Raw genomic sequence first — 15,787 nt, forward strand, 5'->3', positions numbered from 1 at the left:
GCCGTCTTACGTCTCCTGACTGGACACTCGGAGATGAAGTGACCGGTCCCCCCGCAGTAGAAGCACAGGTTTTCCTTAAAGCGATGCTCCTTGCGGGCATCAGGAGGATTTCTACGTACGGCATCCACCTGCATCGGTTCGGGCTCGGGATTCCTCCTGCTGGTGACATCTCTGGAGGGAGAAGAGAACGGAACAGTGTTATTAAACCGTAGATCAGACCAGCGCTCCTGTCTGTGCTCGGAGAGTCGATTGTCAATGCGGATGCAGTGATTGATGAAGTCCCCAAGAAGCACGGGCGAGTCCCCGCGTGCCAGTTCATCCTTAACTGCCGTAGACAATCCCCTGCGGAAGATGGCCTGCTTGGCTGCCCCGTTCCAGGTGGTGTCTAAAGCCCATCTACGGAAGTCCAATGCATACTCCAGCACCGAACGCTTCCCCTGCCGAAGGGTCAGCAGCGTCGTCTCAGCAGTATTAGCTCGGTTCGGGTCATCAAACATCTGCGTCATTGCGGCAATGAAATTGTCCATAGAGTTAAGCAGGGGGTCGTCGGTCTCAATCAAAGGGTTGGCCCATGCGAGCGCCTTACCAGACAGCAGCATGACTATAGTCAGAACTTTGGAGCGTTCAGTAGTGAACTGTGGGGCATGAGCAGCAAAGAAGATCCGGCACTGGTTCAAAAATCCTCGGAATTTATCCCTCTCACCAGCGAACCGGAAGGGTGGAAGCTTCGGGAAGGTCGGTGTAGTATCCCGGGCAGCACCTGCTACCTGCGCGGCTGGGGCCTGTTCCAGAGCAGCAATCCGATCGAGCTGCATAGGAATCGCTTGCTCCAACGCCAGAACACGATCACCCTGAAGAGGAGCTGCTTGTTCCAGCGCCGTAATCCGATTTGCCAGTCGTTGCAACTGTGCCTCTGCTGCCCCGGCGTTGTGTTCGATACGTTGCTCCAGCGTGTCCAGCTGGGTCCTAATGCCTGCCACATCCTGCCGTATCAAAGCAAGCTGCTTGCTTACACGTTTCTCCAGGGACTCTACACCTGCGGTCTCCATATTGGTGGCTTGTATATCCTGTAATGATGTATAGTAGGTTTCTATGAAGACAGTGGCTAGATGATAGAGTCACAGACACAGGTATACGTGAAAGTAGTTTGTATTAAACAAGCAGCACAGAACAGCACAGGTGCTGGCGGAGCCAGACAATGACAGCAGTGGTAACAGCAGCAGAACTCAGTCCAGTAGATAGCAAGTTGCACACCAGCACTATGTAGATGTAAGCAGACACAGTCTAAAGAATGCAGGCAAGGACAGTCACTTAGCCCTCTCCCTTGCGGGATGGGAATCTTCGAGCACAGTGCAGTGGCAGAGAAAGTCACTAGGTAATTGATACTGAATGTGTAAAGGTAGCAGGGATAAGTCTCTCAGGTGAAACGCACACAGCAGTCAAGATCTTCAGCGCATACCGTGAGTGCTGTAGGAGCGGTGAGCGGTGGAGGCAGGGCTGGAAGGAGCCTTCAGGCAGACACCGTCAGAAGGTCCAGGCGGCGGCGGTTAGGCAGCAGGTAATCCAGGTGGATTCAGAAGGAAGGAGGTAGCACAGCGTGCAACTCCCAGCTAGCAGATCAGGTACAGGACGAGATATACAAGCAAGGTAGTCACGTCCAGGAAAGCTATTTAAACCCGGCGGGCGGGACCAACAGGCGGTGATGTCACAGGAACCAGTATGGCCGAATGAAGCCAGGCTTAAGGGCAACAGTAAGGGCAAAGTCCGGAACACAGCAGAATAGGAACGATGCTTACAGCCATGACACTGTACACAATTCATTTATATTTCTGGTTTAGTGATTATTTTTAACAGGAATTAACATTCTTAGGTTGTATTATGTTCTAGGTGCTTACAGCTACAACCAAATAATTTAAAAGCTCTCATGGCCTTAGCTGTCAGCTATACCAATATGGGGCACCAAAACGAAGCATATGAAGCGCTGAAGATGTGGATGAGGCAAAATCACAGATATAAGTATCTAGTAAAGGGTAAATCTGAATCCCCAAACCTGACACGGAGAATGTCAAAATCTGTCTGGGAGAGGTGAGATTAAGAGATTAATAAAAATAATTAATTATCTGATTTACTTACAGTCATGGCTAAAAGTTTTGACACTGACACAAATTTAGTTTTTTTACAAAGTTTTGCTGTTTTATTGTTTTTAGGTCTTTTAGTTGGATATTTCTATGATTACTGAAGTACAATTATAAGCATTTCACAAATGTTTTCAGTTTTATTGACAAATACATCAAAGACGTAATATTTTCAGTGTTAACCCGTATTTTTTAAGACTTCTAGAATTCGCCCTTTTAGCTGGATATCGGCTTCTGGGCCAAATGCTGACTGATTATTGTTTAATCAATGCTTGTGGTTTTTCATAATTTCTGTGCTTTTGATTGTCAATCCACTTTTTGGGGATTGACTACAGGTTCTCAATGGGATTGATATCTAGAAAGTTTGAGTATTTTTTTTGGTCTTCGACACAAAATTTCAATGTTTTGTTCACCAAGCCACTTAGTTATCACTTTTTCCTTGTTAGGGTATGTGCACACGCTGCGGTTTTGCTGCGGTTTTGCTGCGTTTTTAGCCCTGCAGAACTGCAGCAGTTCCGCAGACATGGTACTTTACCATGTTAGCCTATGGATTTTCAAAACCGCAGTGCTCACGCTGCGGTTTTTTACCTGCGGAAAAGCTGCGTTTTTTTTTCCGCAGCATGTCAATTGTTTCTGCGGATTCTGCTGCGGTTTGCCACCTAGTCCATTGTCCAGGTGTCAAACCGCAGGGCAAAACCGCAGGCCAAACCGCAGCAAAACCGCAGGTCACTTTACCTGCGGTTCCGCGGGAAAAAACCCGCAGGTGAATCTGCAGTGTGTGCACATACCCTAACACGGTTTCCATCATGCTGGAAAAAACATTGTTCATCTCCAAATTGTTACTGGATCATAGGAGCAAATGCTCTTGGAGGAGGTTTAGATACCATTCTTTATTCATGGTAGTGTCCTGGATGTAAGAGCAGCAGCAACTCTCACCTCTTCCAGATGTCAATTTTGTATAAAGGAAGTGAGAGTTAAAGGGGTATTCCCATCTCCAAGATCCTATCCTAATATGTACTGAAGTAGGTGTAATAATACTAATATTAGCAAATACCTCCAATTAGAAATGTAGTATAGTTTTTTTATTCACTATGTCTCTTTCCTCATGGGCAGGCATTTCATGACCTTAGGTATCCATGGTTACGACCACTGATATTGTAAGGTAACAAGCAGGAACGCGGGATGCAGTGACAAGATGCAGGCAGAGCAAGGGTTAACAGGTTTATTTACAGGGGAATGTACTCCATGCAGGGAGTGAGGGATTGTAGAGTGATGATAAGGAAGGGGGGCAGAACTGGGAGAGTGGCAGGGTAGGTCAGGGACGAACAAAAGTTCAGTAATAAAGAGGTGAAACTTGTCAGTCTGTAGCCTTCTTGGGTGCAGCTCCTCAGGGTTCCAACGGTGGCACTGACAACAGCGGCGCGGGACGTCTCTGCGAAGTCTCTGGGAGGCAGGAAGATTTCCCATGCCCAAACGTATCTAGCACTGTACTGAGTCTAGTGTGGGGGAACCGCCAGAACGTGACTTTGCTCCGCGGTGTACACAAGTACTTGATAGCGAGGCTCTGCCCTAGCCATCTGTCTCTCTCTCTCGCTCTCTGTGCATCGCACTCACAGTGCAGTCTCTGCCTTCACTAGGGTCACCTCCTAGCGTGGAGGGTAACAGGGAGCGGACAGTCGGTTGACTACAAACGGTGGACCTGTATGCAGGGGTCTGTCAAGTATGAGGTCACTCTTGGGCAGAGCGTGTGCGGTACTCACTATCACGCTGGGTACGGCACTTGGCTCAGCTCTGCTCTGCTGGCACGGCTCTGCACAGCTCTGCTCTGCTGGCACGGCTCCACTCTGCAGGCGACGGGGCTCTTTCTATACAGCACGTCGCCAAACCGGTACTTTCTGGTGGGGGAAGCAGAGCGCGCTGCTCTCTGTGCTGTCCTCCGCACTGCTCTGTGTCGGCGCCAGACTGACCTTTTTGGCGCGCTTTTCCCTTTTATCCCCCTGCTGCTGCGTGCACTTTCCCAGCTCTCCTTGGTGAACAGAAAGCTACGTCTCTCTCCTCCTTCCCTCCTGCAGCAGGGGAAGGTCCGCCTCTCTCAGGCTACCCCCAGACAGCAGGGGAAGTTCCGCCCCACTCAGGCTTCCCCCTGGGAACAAAGGATGCAGCCGTTCTAGTTCCGGACCCGGCATGCAGGTACCCATGGTCCGGTCTATCTCCTTACATTATAGTGACAGTTAGTTAGCTAGTTAGTAGTGGTGATAACCATGGATACCTAAGGTCCTGCAATGCCTGAACATGAGGAAAGAGACATTCCATATCAGGAAAATTTTACAATATTATTATTATACTTACTACATATTGGGATAGGATCTTGGAAATAGGATATCGCTTTAAGCAGTTGCTAATTGGCTACAGGGCTCACATGACATAACAACGTACGTCACGCAAGCTCCCGGAGACTCAGTGCCAATAAATGAAGGTGAGCAAAGGCTGCTATTTTACATGCGAAAGTAAAGCAATTGAGAAGGAGTTGACTGAGTAGTGGACAATCCCTTTGATGCTACATGTCTAACTCTTCATCAAGTCTTCAAACAGAATTATCAGCTAAATCAGATACTTCATAGAGTTTCTGAATTGTTGCTTCTGGAACTCAATGGACTCGATTCATCAAAGCTTTTACAACAGAATTCTGGTATAAAAAGCTTTGACAAGTTGCAACATTTTGGCACAACATGGTGAGCTAAAATTTTGCAACTTTTGGCATTTTCACACCATTTTTACCCAATTCCAAAGAAGCGGGCAGAGCTGGAACAGGTGTGTGGCAGATTGCGCTTGTCAAATTTATAACGTCTGGTGCCAGTTCCAGTTCACTACACTATAATTCTCACTCCAGCAGGGACTGGAGTAAGATTTGTGGTGCGGTGCACATGGAGGTGTGCACTAATTGTCAGACGTTCCTCATTCATTAAGTGGCGTTTGCCTCACACTCCACACCTCATCAGGACTGGAGATCTTCACCCAACCCATAAGTGTGATATAAGGCATTTTAATAACAACTGTAGTCTCTCCAGACCTTATTTTTCTTCAGTATGCCTACTTCATCCTTACAGATGGAACTATTTTTACAATTAGATTCTCAGGGCTTATTGAAGAATACTTTATTTGTAGACGCTGCTTCATCTTAATTAGGAAGGTCAGATCATGGAATTAATGTGTATTGACAGAAGATATCTCCAAGCTTTAGGAAACGTATTCACTGAACTACAAACCTGAAATGCTGCCTGAATGCTTGAAACTATTTCAGTGCTGCAGGGATTGTATTTATCGTGTAGGAGATTAAAAATTAAATTTCTCTGATTTTTTTAACAATTTAGTGCTGTTTACCCTGGAGGACCGCACAAAAATTAGAAAATGTTTATTCTTCCCCTCCAAGTATAAAAAAAGGCAAGAGTTCAGAGTGCCAACACACTTATGCCATGTGCAGCCATTGGTATTACTCTTTATCCATATACCAGATGAGAGTCATTTAAGCTGTAAGTGAAGACTGACAGACACATCTGACATCTAGGGGTCAATCATCAACCCTGCGGCAATTTGTAATTTACTATTAAAAAGAATAACCACAATAAAATTCATTTTAAACACCAAAAAATCATTACCTGCGCAACTCTGTGTTATCACACTAGGCTATATTTCACAAAATTACTATCCAGTCACCCAGAAATACGGAACACTAGTGGCAAGAAAACAATGCATATTACTGCTAATTTAACTTTTTATTAACTTTTTTTTCATAGAAATATTGAGCTCAAATCTATCTTAATATACATGGGGCTATTTATATAAGCTGAGTTTTGTAAAAAATGTGCAATGCAGGATGAGATTCCAATATTTCAAGTCATCATTTATTGATCCTGACTTTTTTTGTAGTAGTAGTTCTCTGGAAGAGGTGAAAGAGTTGTACCTGGAAGCAGCACATCAGAATGGTGATCTGATAGATCCTGACTTGCAGACTGGACTGGGTGTCTTATTCAACCTTAGTGGAGAGTTTGAAAGAGCTGTGGATGCTTTCAACTCTGCCTTATTGGTCCGACCAGATGTAAGTATTTTTTTTTAGAAATTAAAGAAAAAAAAGCGCTAATATTTTCATTAACATGTTGTTATTTTCTATATTCAAATTATTGTCTATGACTTTTTTTTTAAAGTTTTGAATGAATACCTGGAAGCCCCCTTCCCTTCTTTACTTTCCCCTGTACTGTAAAATAAAAGTGTTTCAAATGTACTTATGGGGCTCGATTCAATGCAACACCACTGCATTGTTTTTTTAGATTTCACCTACTAATGTAAAGCCCCTGCACCTACAGTTCCCAGCGCCGCTCCAGTCCTGCGCCATCATCTTGTGACTGCAACTTTTGACTGACCGGAAGTTGGAGGTAACAGTCACAAGCTCTCAGTGTAAGTCCAACAGCCTCATTCTGGCTCTCATAGACTTACATTAACTTTCGGATCGCTCCAGCAAACAGGTCAAAAACTGGTGGAGGCTGACCAGAGCGGCGCTGGGATTAGATAAAGACAGCAGCTGGTAAGTATGAGTACATTAGTGACACCACTCCAATGCTGCAATAAAGAAAACATGGGAGTAGTGCTTTAAGAATGGCATTTTGTACTCCAGTCCTAATAAAGGCACCACTAGCGTAAAAAGTAAATACCTACTGTAATTCTTTAAGAGTTGCACACCTCAAAATTAATTATGCTCACCATTCAACTGCCAGAAATGCTACTCCAGTCACAGACTAGAGTGACATAAATTTTGATGAATTTGACAGGCAGGTCACACCACACTAAATCTCTACTGACCTTTACAAAGCTGGACGAGAATGGCTTAAAAATAACAAATTTTGCAACATTTTTGGGACATTTCAAGAAATTTTACTCCAGAAAACTAACAAAAGCACTGTGATGAATTGGGCCCATAGTATTAAAAAAAAAAAAAACAGCCATGCTTATTACATCACTTTCTGGCATTCTAAAGAAAGGGCTGATAGCAGGAGAAGCTGCAGGTTGCAGCAGTAGATACTGTTGATTTCCTAAAAAGGACATCGTAAAGGATTTGTGAAAATTCATGTAACAGCATGAAATGCTTTTTGTGATCAGATTGCTTTTTTTGACAGGACTATTCATTATGGAACCGTCTAGGCGCAACATTAGCAAATGGAGATCGAAGTGAAGAAGCCGTAGAAGCCTACACAAAAGCATTGGAAATCCAACCAGGCTTCATTAGATCAAGATACAATTTAGGAATAAGCTGCATTAACCTTGGTGCTTACAGGTTAGTAATGGGGAGAGTTACGTAAAGTTTGTATATTTCAGCACACCTTACACCTCTTCCAAATTATGTCGCCTGTCATTTCCTTATCCCTTACTACATTTCTTACTACGTTCTATATAAACTTACTATCAAGACTAATTATTACAAATATTTAGGGAGTTTTAGATGTTTAGCTTGATGGATATAATGTACAAAGATCCTTTTGTTTTTTGTGCTGGAGAGGAGAGAAGCTGCATAAAGTGGCTATTTCTCCGGTGAACACGATGGTCTGATGCGGCATTACATGAACATTCTGCTAGCCATTTCTTCTGTTAATCACATCTGACTTCTTGTAATCCAAAGGGAATAAATTGGTGAATTCACGTAAAATAATAACAATGTGGTTTTGTCTGCATGCTCAGACATTGATGAAAATTTACAAACTCAATTGCTATGTTCCCCCTTATAAAATAATAGCCTATACTCAACTCCAGTGTTGATGCTGCTCCAGCGATGATGGGGCTGGCTCTCCTGGGCCTCCCGTGATGTTGTCAGGTCATTCGAGTGTTGCAGCCAATTAGCGGCAGCTTCATGCTCACTTCCTCTGGACATCCCTGCCATTCGAAGGAAGTCCGCGATCAGCAGCAGCTCTCACTTCTTTTGGGTGTCAGTTTCACCTGTAGGAAGTGAGGATAAAGCTGGCGCTAATTGGCTGCAGGACCCGAGTGACAGGATAACATCACGCGAGACCAGTAGAGCCAGTGCCTTCATCGCTGGAACAGCGCCATAGGAGAATATACGCTGCTGTTTATTGGGGGGTTAATATAGCAATTGAGAGGGGGTGGTCCGAATAATTGGCAACCCCTTTAAAAAGCTTAGTCTTTTCTGTAGAAGGCACTAATCTTAAATGTTCCAAGTTGTTCAACTTATTTAAGTATCGTAGAACATGGGTACTGGCTTTGTACCTCAAAAATGGCTACTTGTTTCAAACATAATTCATAACTAATTAACTGAAATAGCTCAGTCCTGGTCACCTATATCAACTCTGCAGCCCAATTTGTGATCCACTGTATTTTAAGCTGCAGAAGGAAAAAAAAAGTCTTGCAAAAAGTGATCTATGTAAGACATCATATTTATCTTTATCCAAAATATTGAAAAAGTAGAGCTCAATACAGCTTAAGGTTTCTGCTGTTCTTTGAGATTTCCACGCAAATGTGGTTATTCTACAGAGAGGTGGTGAGCCGACTGCCCTTTTGTACTCTCATTGTTTATACTGCACAGTCTATCAGTCAGACAGCAGTATAAGACGCACGGCTAATGCATCACAGGCTGGCTGCTCTCCTGACCCGAGCGTGACAGCTGCATAAAAATACAGGTGCTTCTCACAAAATTAGAATATCATCAAAAAGTTAATTTATTTCCGTTCTTCAATACAAAAAGTGAAACTCATATTATATAGAGACATTACAAACAGAGTGATCTATTTCACGTGTTTATTTCTGTTAGTGTTGATGATTATGGCTTACAGCCAATGAAAACCCAAAAGTCATTATCTCAGTAAATTAGAATACTTTATAACATCAGCTTGAAAAAATGATTTTAAAATCCAAAATGTTGGCCACTGAAAGAAATGTATGTTCAGTAAATACACTCAATACTTGAATCAATTACTGTATCAATGCATCATGGCATGGAGGGATCAGCCTGTGGCACTGCTGAGGTGTTATGGAAGCCCAGGTTGCTTTGATAGCAGCCTTCAGCTGGTCTGCCTTGTTGGGTCTGGTGTCTCTCATCTTCCTCTTGACAATACCACATAGATTCTCTATGGGGATAAGGTCAGGCGACTTTGCTGGACAATCAAGCACAGTGATACTGTTGTTTTTAAACCAGGTATTGGTACTTTTGGCAGTGTGGACAGGTGACAAGTCCTGCTGGAGAATGACATTTCCATCTCCAAAAAGTTTGTCATCAGAGGGAAGCATGAAGTGCTCTAAAATTTCCTGGTAGAAGGCTGCGCTGACTTTGGCCTTGATAGAACACAGTGGACCTACACAAGCAGATGACATGGCTCCCCAAACCACCACTGATTGTGGAAACTTCACACTAGACCTCAAGCAGCTTGGATTGTGTGCCTCTCCACTCTTCTTCCAGACTCTGGGGCCTTGATTTCCAAATGAAATGCAAAATTTTCTTTCCTCTGAAAACAACACCTTGAACCACTGAGCAACAGTCCAGTTCTTTTTCTCCTTGGCCCAGGTAAGATGCTTCTTGCATTGTCTATTGGTCGTGAGTGGCTTGACACAAGGAATGTGACACTTGTAGCCCATGTCCTGGATACATCTGTGTGTGGTGGCTCTTGAAGCAATGACTCCAGCAGCAATCCACTCCTTATGAATTTTTTGTTTTTTTTTTTTTTTCCCTTTTTGTCAATAAATTGTACATAAATTGTTTGTAAATCGCAAGACTCTTGTTATAACACCATCAAAATATACTATGGCTTCTTTATAACATTAATGTGTGTTTTTTAACTGTTTACATTATACACTAGTATTTTTTCTTTTTTTTCTCTTTCTTTTCTCCTCTCATCTTTTTTGTTATTACAATTTTTTTTGTGTGTTGGTCTCCATCCTTTGCACAGTTGATTTAAATTTTTTTTTTTCATGCTAAACGAATGGGTGTGTTTTTCACCTAATTGGTTCACCTGTTTTCTTGATGTGTTTAAATATTTGCTTGGAGACCTTTCTTACGCATTCCATGATTAAGCCCTTTCAGGGTGAAACGCGTAGGAAATTGCTCGCCTTCATACGCCTCTTTATGTCGTTTTTACCTGATGGTATGAAGATTTTATATTCTCAATAAAGCAATTATTATTTTATCTCCTGGAGACGCTGGAAAAATCCTTCTTTATGTTGTGCACTCCTTATAAATCTCCCACAAATTTTTGAATAGCCTTTTCTTAACAATCTTTTCAAGGCTGCGGTTATCCTGGTTGCCTGTGCGCCTTTTTCTACCACACTTTTTCCTTCCACTCAATTTTCCATTAATATGCTTGATACAGCACTCTGTGAACAACCAGCTTCTTTAGCAATGACCTTTTGTTGCTTACTCTCCTTGTGGAGTGTGTCAATGACTACCTTCTGGACATCGGTCAAGTCAGCAGTCTTCCCCATGATTGTGGAGCCTACTGAAACAGACTAAGGGACCTTTCTAAACGCTTAGGAAGCCTTTGCAGGTGTTTTGTGCTAATTATTCTAATTTACTGAGATAATGACTTTTGGGTTTTCATTGGCTGTAAGCAATAATCATCAACATTAACAGAAATAAACACTTGAAATAGATCACTCTGTTTGTAATAACTCTATATAATATATGAGATTCCCTTTTTGTATTGAAGAACTGAAATAAATTAACATTTTGATGATATTCTAATTTTGTGAGAAGCATCTGTACATGCTGTCACTCTCAGATCAGGAGAGCCACCGGCCATCCTGAGCATTGCGAGGTGATCGCCGTCTGTTATACGACCGTCTGACTCTCTTCTGTACCGTTAATAAGGGAAGGTTCGCCCTAAATTTCATCAACACACACTTTTTTGGGGTTTTAACAAGTGCTGTTCTGGACCTCACAACTCAGTAAGATATTATGTGGCAGAAAATTAACTTTATTCCTCCCAGGAGCTGCCGGCTTTAAGTCATCGGGGCGCAGCATAATATCAGCCACCCCTCAGTACACAGTGAGTTGCGGTTATAAGAATGCCTTGGTACTTTAACAGCTTGCCCTGAAGGTGTACTGATGGGTTACTTTAACTACTAAGTGTTCACCTCTATGACTGAAAACTAACAGCTCCTGGGAGGAATAAAGTTCATCTGCTTCTGGTAGCTACGCTTTAAGCTATTAACCTGCAGATTAACCCCTATATTTGCAGGTAAATAACATTAGGGGTCATGCCCTGTTCCCTTTAATGCCTAGATGATGGCTCTTCCTGTTGAATTTGTTGTAAAATGGCAAAACTTTTCATACAATTGCATCCTTACAAACTTAAATTTGCATAAAAGGAATCTGTCAGCAGGTTTTGGTATTTAATCTGAGAGCAACATAATGTAAGGGAAGAGACTCTGATTTCGGGGGAGTGTCACTTACAAGAATGTGTGTTGTAGTTTCAATGCAATCAGTGCATTATCAGCAGAAAATTATCACTGCCTTCTGCCTGACTAGGCTTCCTGTGCACATAAGTCCAGCTAATCTGTGTAACCCCACTCCCACCACTGATTGGCAGCTTGCTGATAATGCACAGTTTACACAGGAAGCTGCCAGTCAGTGATGTGGGCAGAGTTATACACATCTCAGCATTTTGACCACTGCAACATTTACGACAGATAAAACAGGAATTCTATCATAACTACATCAAATAGTCCATTACATTGCTGGGATAAGGCTCTCTTACCCTGTTATGGTGCTCTCAGATTACATAATAATAACCTGCTGACAGATTCCCTTTAAAGGCAATCAAGTGATTTATTCTACCCAAACTGTAGGCAGCATGAACAAAATCTAGTTGTCAAGTCTATTTTTCTCTTAAATGCTCTGGTTTAGGAGAAAATAGTTAGAGGATTCAACTGGGAAAGATAGCCAGAGATGAGACCAGTAAAGAACTTGCATTTCTCAGTGCAGCTCCAGATGAGTGACAGGTCTCTCCCATAGCCAGGGCAACATGAATAGTGACAGGTTCCTTTTAATACTTCTGATTTTGAGGCCACAAGTGTGACTTACAAGAGAGAATCCCAACCCCTGATATGGTAGCATACATGAATCACAATGTATAAAATGCAAGCAATGAGCAGCACTGCACATGCTCTCTGCATAAATGGGAGAATAAAAATCACTGCTTTGCTTGAACCCTGGAGGGTTGCTGTCATCTCTCTTTACTGTATCTGTCCATGTGTCACGTCATATTTGATATAAAAAATGCCTAGAAGTCTGGCATTTTTATCAGAAAAACCAACAATATATCTACATGTAAAAGTTTGGGCACCCCTGGTCAAAATTACTGTTATTATGAACAGTTAAGTAAGTTGAAGATTATATTATCTCTAAAAGGCCTAAACTTATAAATGACACATTTCATTTGTATTTTAGACAAAAAAAAAGAAAATATATTGTAATTTTTTACATTTTCAAAAATTACTAAAAGGAAAATGCGCCAATGTAAACGTTTAGGCACCCTTGGACATTTGTCTGCTCAGATAACTTTGATCAAGGTTTCAGATCTTAACCTCTTCACCACGAAGCCTGTTTTCACCTTCCTGACCAGGCCAAATTTTTAAAGTCTGACCATTGTCACTTTATGTGGTTATAACTCTGTAACATTTCAGCGGATCCCACTGATTCAGAGACTGTTTTCTCGTGACATATTGTACTTCATGGTAGTGGAAAAATTTGTTTGATATGACTTGCACTTATTTTTGAAAATATCAGAAATTTGGAAAATTTAGCAATTTTCAAACTTTTAATTTTTTTGGCCTTCAAATCAGAGAGTTATGTCACACAATATAGTGAATAAATAACATCTCCCACATGTCTACTTTACATTAGCACAATTTTTGAAACATGATTTTTTTGTTAGGAAATTAAAAGGGTTAAAAGTTGACCAGCGATTTCTCATTTTTTCAACAAAATTTACAAAACAATTTTTAGGAACCACATCACATACACTATGAAGTGACTTTGAGAGGCTTATATGACAGAAAATACCCAAAAGTGACACCATTCTAAAAACTGCACCCCTCAAGGTGTTCAAAACCATATTCGAAAAGTTTATTAACCCTTCAGATGCTTCACAGAAAGTAATGGAATGTTGAAGAAAAAAGTTAACATTTATCTTTTTTTCACAAAAAATTTACTTTGGACCCAATAGACCCAGGGAGCCTAATACTTTCACAAGGCACTGTATATATATATATATATATATATATATATATATATATATATACACACACAACGCGTGTCCGTAAGGTGTTAATTAGCCTGTTAGGGTTATGGCTTGTTCATTATCATCGTTAGTAAAGGCCAGGTGATGCAAATTTCCCAGCTTCCTCCTTGAACCTTGTGCCAAAAAACTGCAGCAACAGTAATTTTGACCAGGTGTCAGGGGTGCCCAAACTTTTACATGCCACTGTACTTTGCATGATACATTACAGTGCAATTCTCAAAGAAAGAATTGAATAATTAAATCTTCTATCAGTTCTGACTGAAGACCGCGCAATGACTACTCTTTGCCTTGATACCAACTACTCACGATAATGTCATTGTTTAATACAGTGACTATTTTGCACTAGTCTTAGGCTAGTTTCACACTAGCGTTTATTATCGCTGCGCTTAGTGTGCAATAGAATCGCATACAAAAAACGCATCATGCGTTTTGTATGCGTTTGCTTTTTTAGGCGCATGCATTTTAACCAGTTTCTAGCCATGTTAACTCTTAAAACGCATGCGATTTTAAACGCAGGCATGCGCATGTACATGCGCACGCCTGCGATCCCATAGACTGTAATGTGATTCTTTTTGTGCATTCCGTGCGCATGCATTTTTTTGAGACAGGTCGGATGGACCAAAAATGCAACAGGTTGCGTCCGGCGCGCCTAGGCACACACTACAAAAACGCATGCTTACGAAAATGCATACGAACGCGTGCATACACTAGACCATGCGCCCCCATGTTAAAGATAGGGGCGCAGGATGCATGTGCATGGACGCGCACAAAGCGCAGTGCTAAAAAACGCTAGTGTGAAACCAGCCTTACACGTGTGATGCTACTGAATGCCTTATAATCTGTGTGTTTTCTTTTTTTAGAGAGGCCATTAGCAACTTCCTAACAGCTCTAAATCTGCAGAGGAAAAGTAAAATTCATCAGCCAGCTCAGCATCCTGTAATATCAGGCAACATCTGGGCTGCACTCAGGATAGCGCTATCCATGATGGACCAACCAGAGCTCTTTCACGCCGCCAATGTTGGAGACCTGGATATACTCTTACGAGCCTTTAATATAGAATCTTGAAAATGTTCTTAGGCCTCAAGGACAGTTTTATTTTTTTTACTAAGAAAGGTATGTTCACTGAATTCAGCTGGGCATGATATCCAGTACTTCCACCAGATCATAACTTGGCTTTTTTTCCCCCAAAGCTTGCTGGGTTATATCTGACACAAAAAGCACAATTAACAAGAAGTTGGACATGAATCCTACTCTACGGACAGTTCCAAGACTCGTATCTTTCCACTGATGACTATTTGCAAAGAAATATTCTTATATTAGACGACTGGTATACAGGGGACTAATTCCGCTTTAAGGCATTTGCTACAGACAACTGGTGCAGTGACCTGCTGCTCTTCTTCTTCTTCTTCATTCATTATTGGGTGACAATGTTTAGAAGGTGCTTCCTATATAAACTAGCACTACACAACATGGAAGAACCCCTAATCAGTGCATGAGGATCTATATATCTGTGTGATCTTTAAACATGTTAGGTGATATTATGTAGGTTTATTAGTATTTTTTTGCATAACCATATAGAATTTAAAAAAAAAAAATCGTATGGTTGCACCTTCCAAGAGATGCTGCCTATACGATGCAATGCACGTCACAACAAGGGTACAAAAACCCGGTTCCCAGTGAAGAGAGCTGTTAGAATGATGCTAGTTGCCTTCGTTAGCAGATATATCAGTTGTATTGTCCGCAGGTATAGCCAACTGCCAAATTTGATATTGACTTTCCTACACAATCAGTAAGTTGCACTGAATGCGGCTATAAAACGCCTGTTTGTGACCGTACATTTGCACTTTAGTCTATGTTTTATTTATGCAATGTTTATGCATCAAGTAGTATTGAAGAATTGTAAAGTCTGGCCAATATGGCAGATAGGACCAAATATATTCTACTTCTATATTTTGTAGACATTTAGTTACCATTTTGCGTACTTTGAATGATAAAATTGCATTGGTGTAGAAAATGGAAAGAAATGATATATAAATAGCTTCATATTGACTCGAGTTTGGCAGATTGAGGTTCTCCAAAATCCCAAGTCGACCAGTGGTAACCTGAGATTTGCACGGCAAGGCTGGAACTTGCCATCTATTACTACTATACAACCAAAGGACGCCAGCTCCGAATGTAGACACTGGTGAACCATTGCAGTGAGAAGAATCGATAGAACGAACCAAACCGACAGCATTCCAGGATTTTCGGGAAAGAACTTGGTATAGAGCCTCCAAAACACAGCTCTTCTCATATTTATATTATATGGTCATTATATTTTCATTATATTATAAATGTTATCTATTTTACAAACTTACT

The 15,787-nt window shown here is 41.6% G+C and overlaps 1 protein-coding gene across 6 annotated transcripts in view; it reads left to right on the top strand.

The window, feature by feature from the left end:
* PEX5L (peroxisomal biogenesis factor 5 like) overlaps window positions 1-15,476 on the top strand; it is a 509,080-nt gene extending 493,604 nt beyond the window's left edge. For 3 of the 6 annotated variants that reach the window (XM_073578776.1, XM_073578780.1, XM_073578779.1), the window contains 4 exons: window positions 1,888-2,085; window positions 6,063-6,231; window positions 7,304-7,461; window positions 14,290-15,476. In XM_073578776.1, the coding sequence (XP_073434877.1) occupies window positions 1,888-2,085; window positions 6,063-6,231; window positions 7,304-7,461; window positions 14,290-14,494 (730 nt within the window). In that variant the 3' untranslated portion in view covers window positions 14,495-15,476. The remainder of the gene's footprint in view (window positions 1-1,887; window positions 2,086-6,062; window positions 6,232-7,303; window positions 7,462-14,289) is intronic. The other 3 variants (XM_073578778.1, XM_073578781.1, XM_073578777.1) reach the window with 2 other exon arrangements.
* The last annotated feature ends 311 nt before the right edge of the window (window positions 15,477-15,787 follow it).

This window comes from Dendrobates tinctorius, unplaced genomic scaffold, assembly GCF_039654945.1.
Source record: "Dendrobates tinctorius isolate UK_male_01 unplaced genomic scaffold, ASM3965494v1 ptg000060l, whole genome shotgun sequence".
In the NCBI taxonomy this organism is placed as follows: Eukaryota; Metazoa; Chordata; class Amphibia; order Anura; family Dendrobatidae; genus Dendrobates; species Dendrobates tinctorius.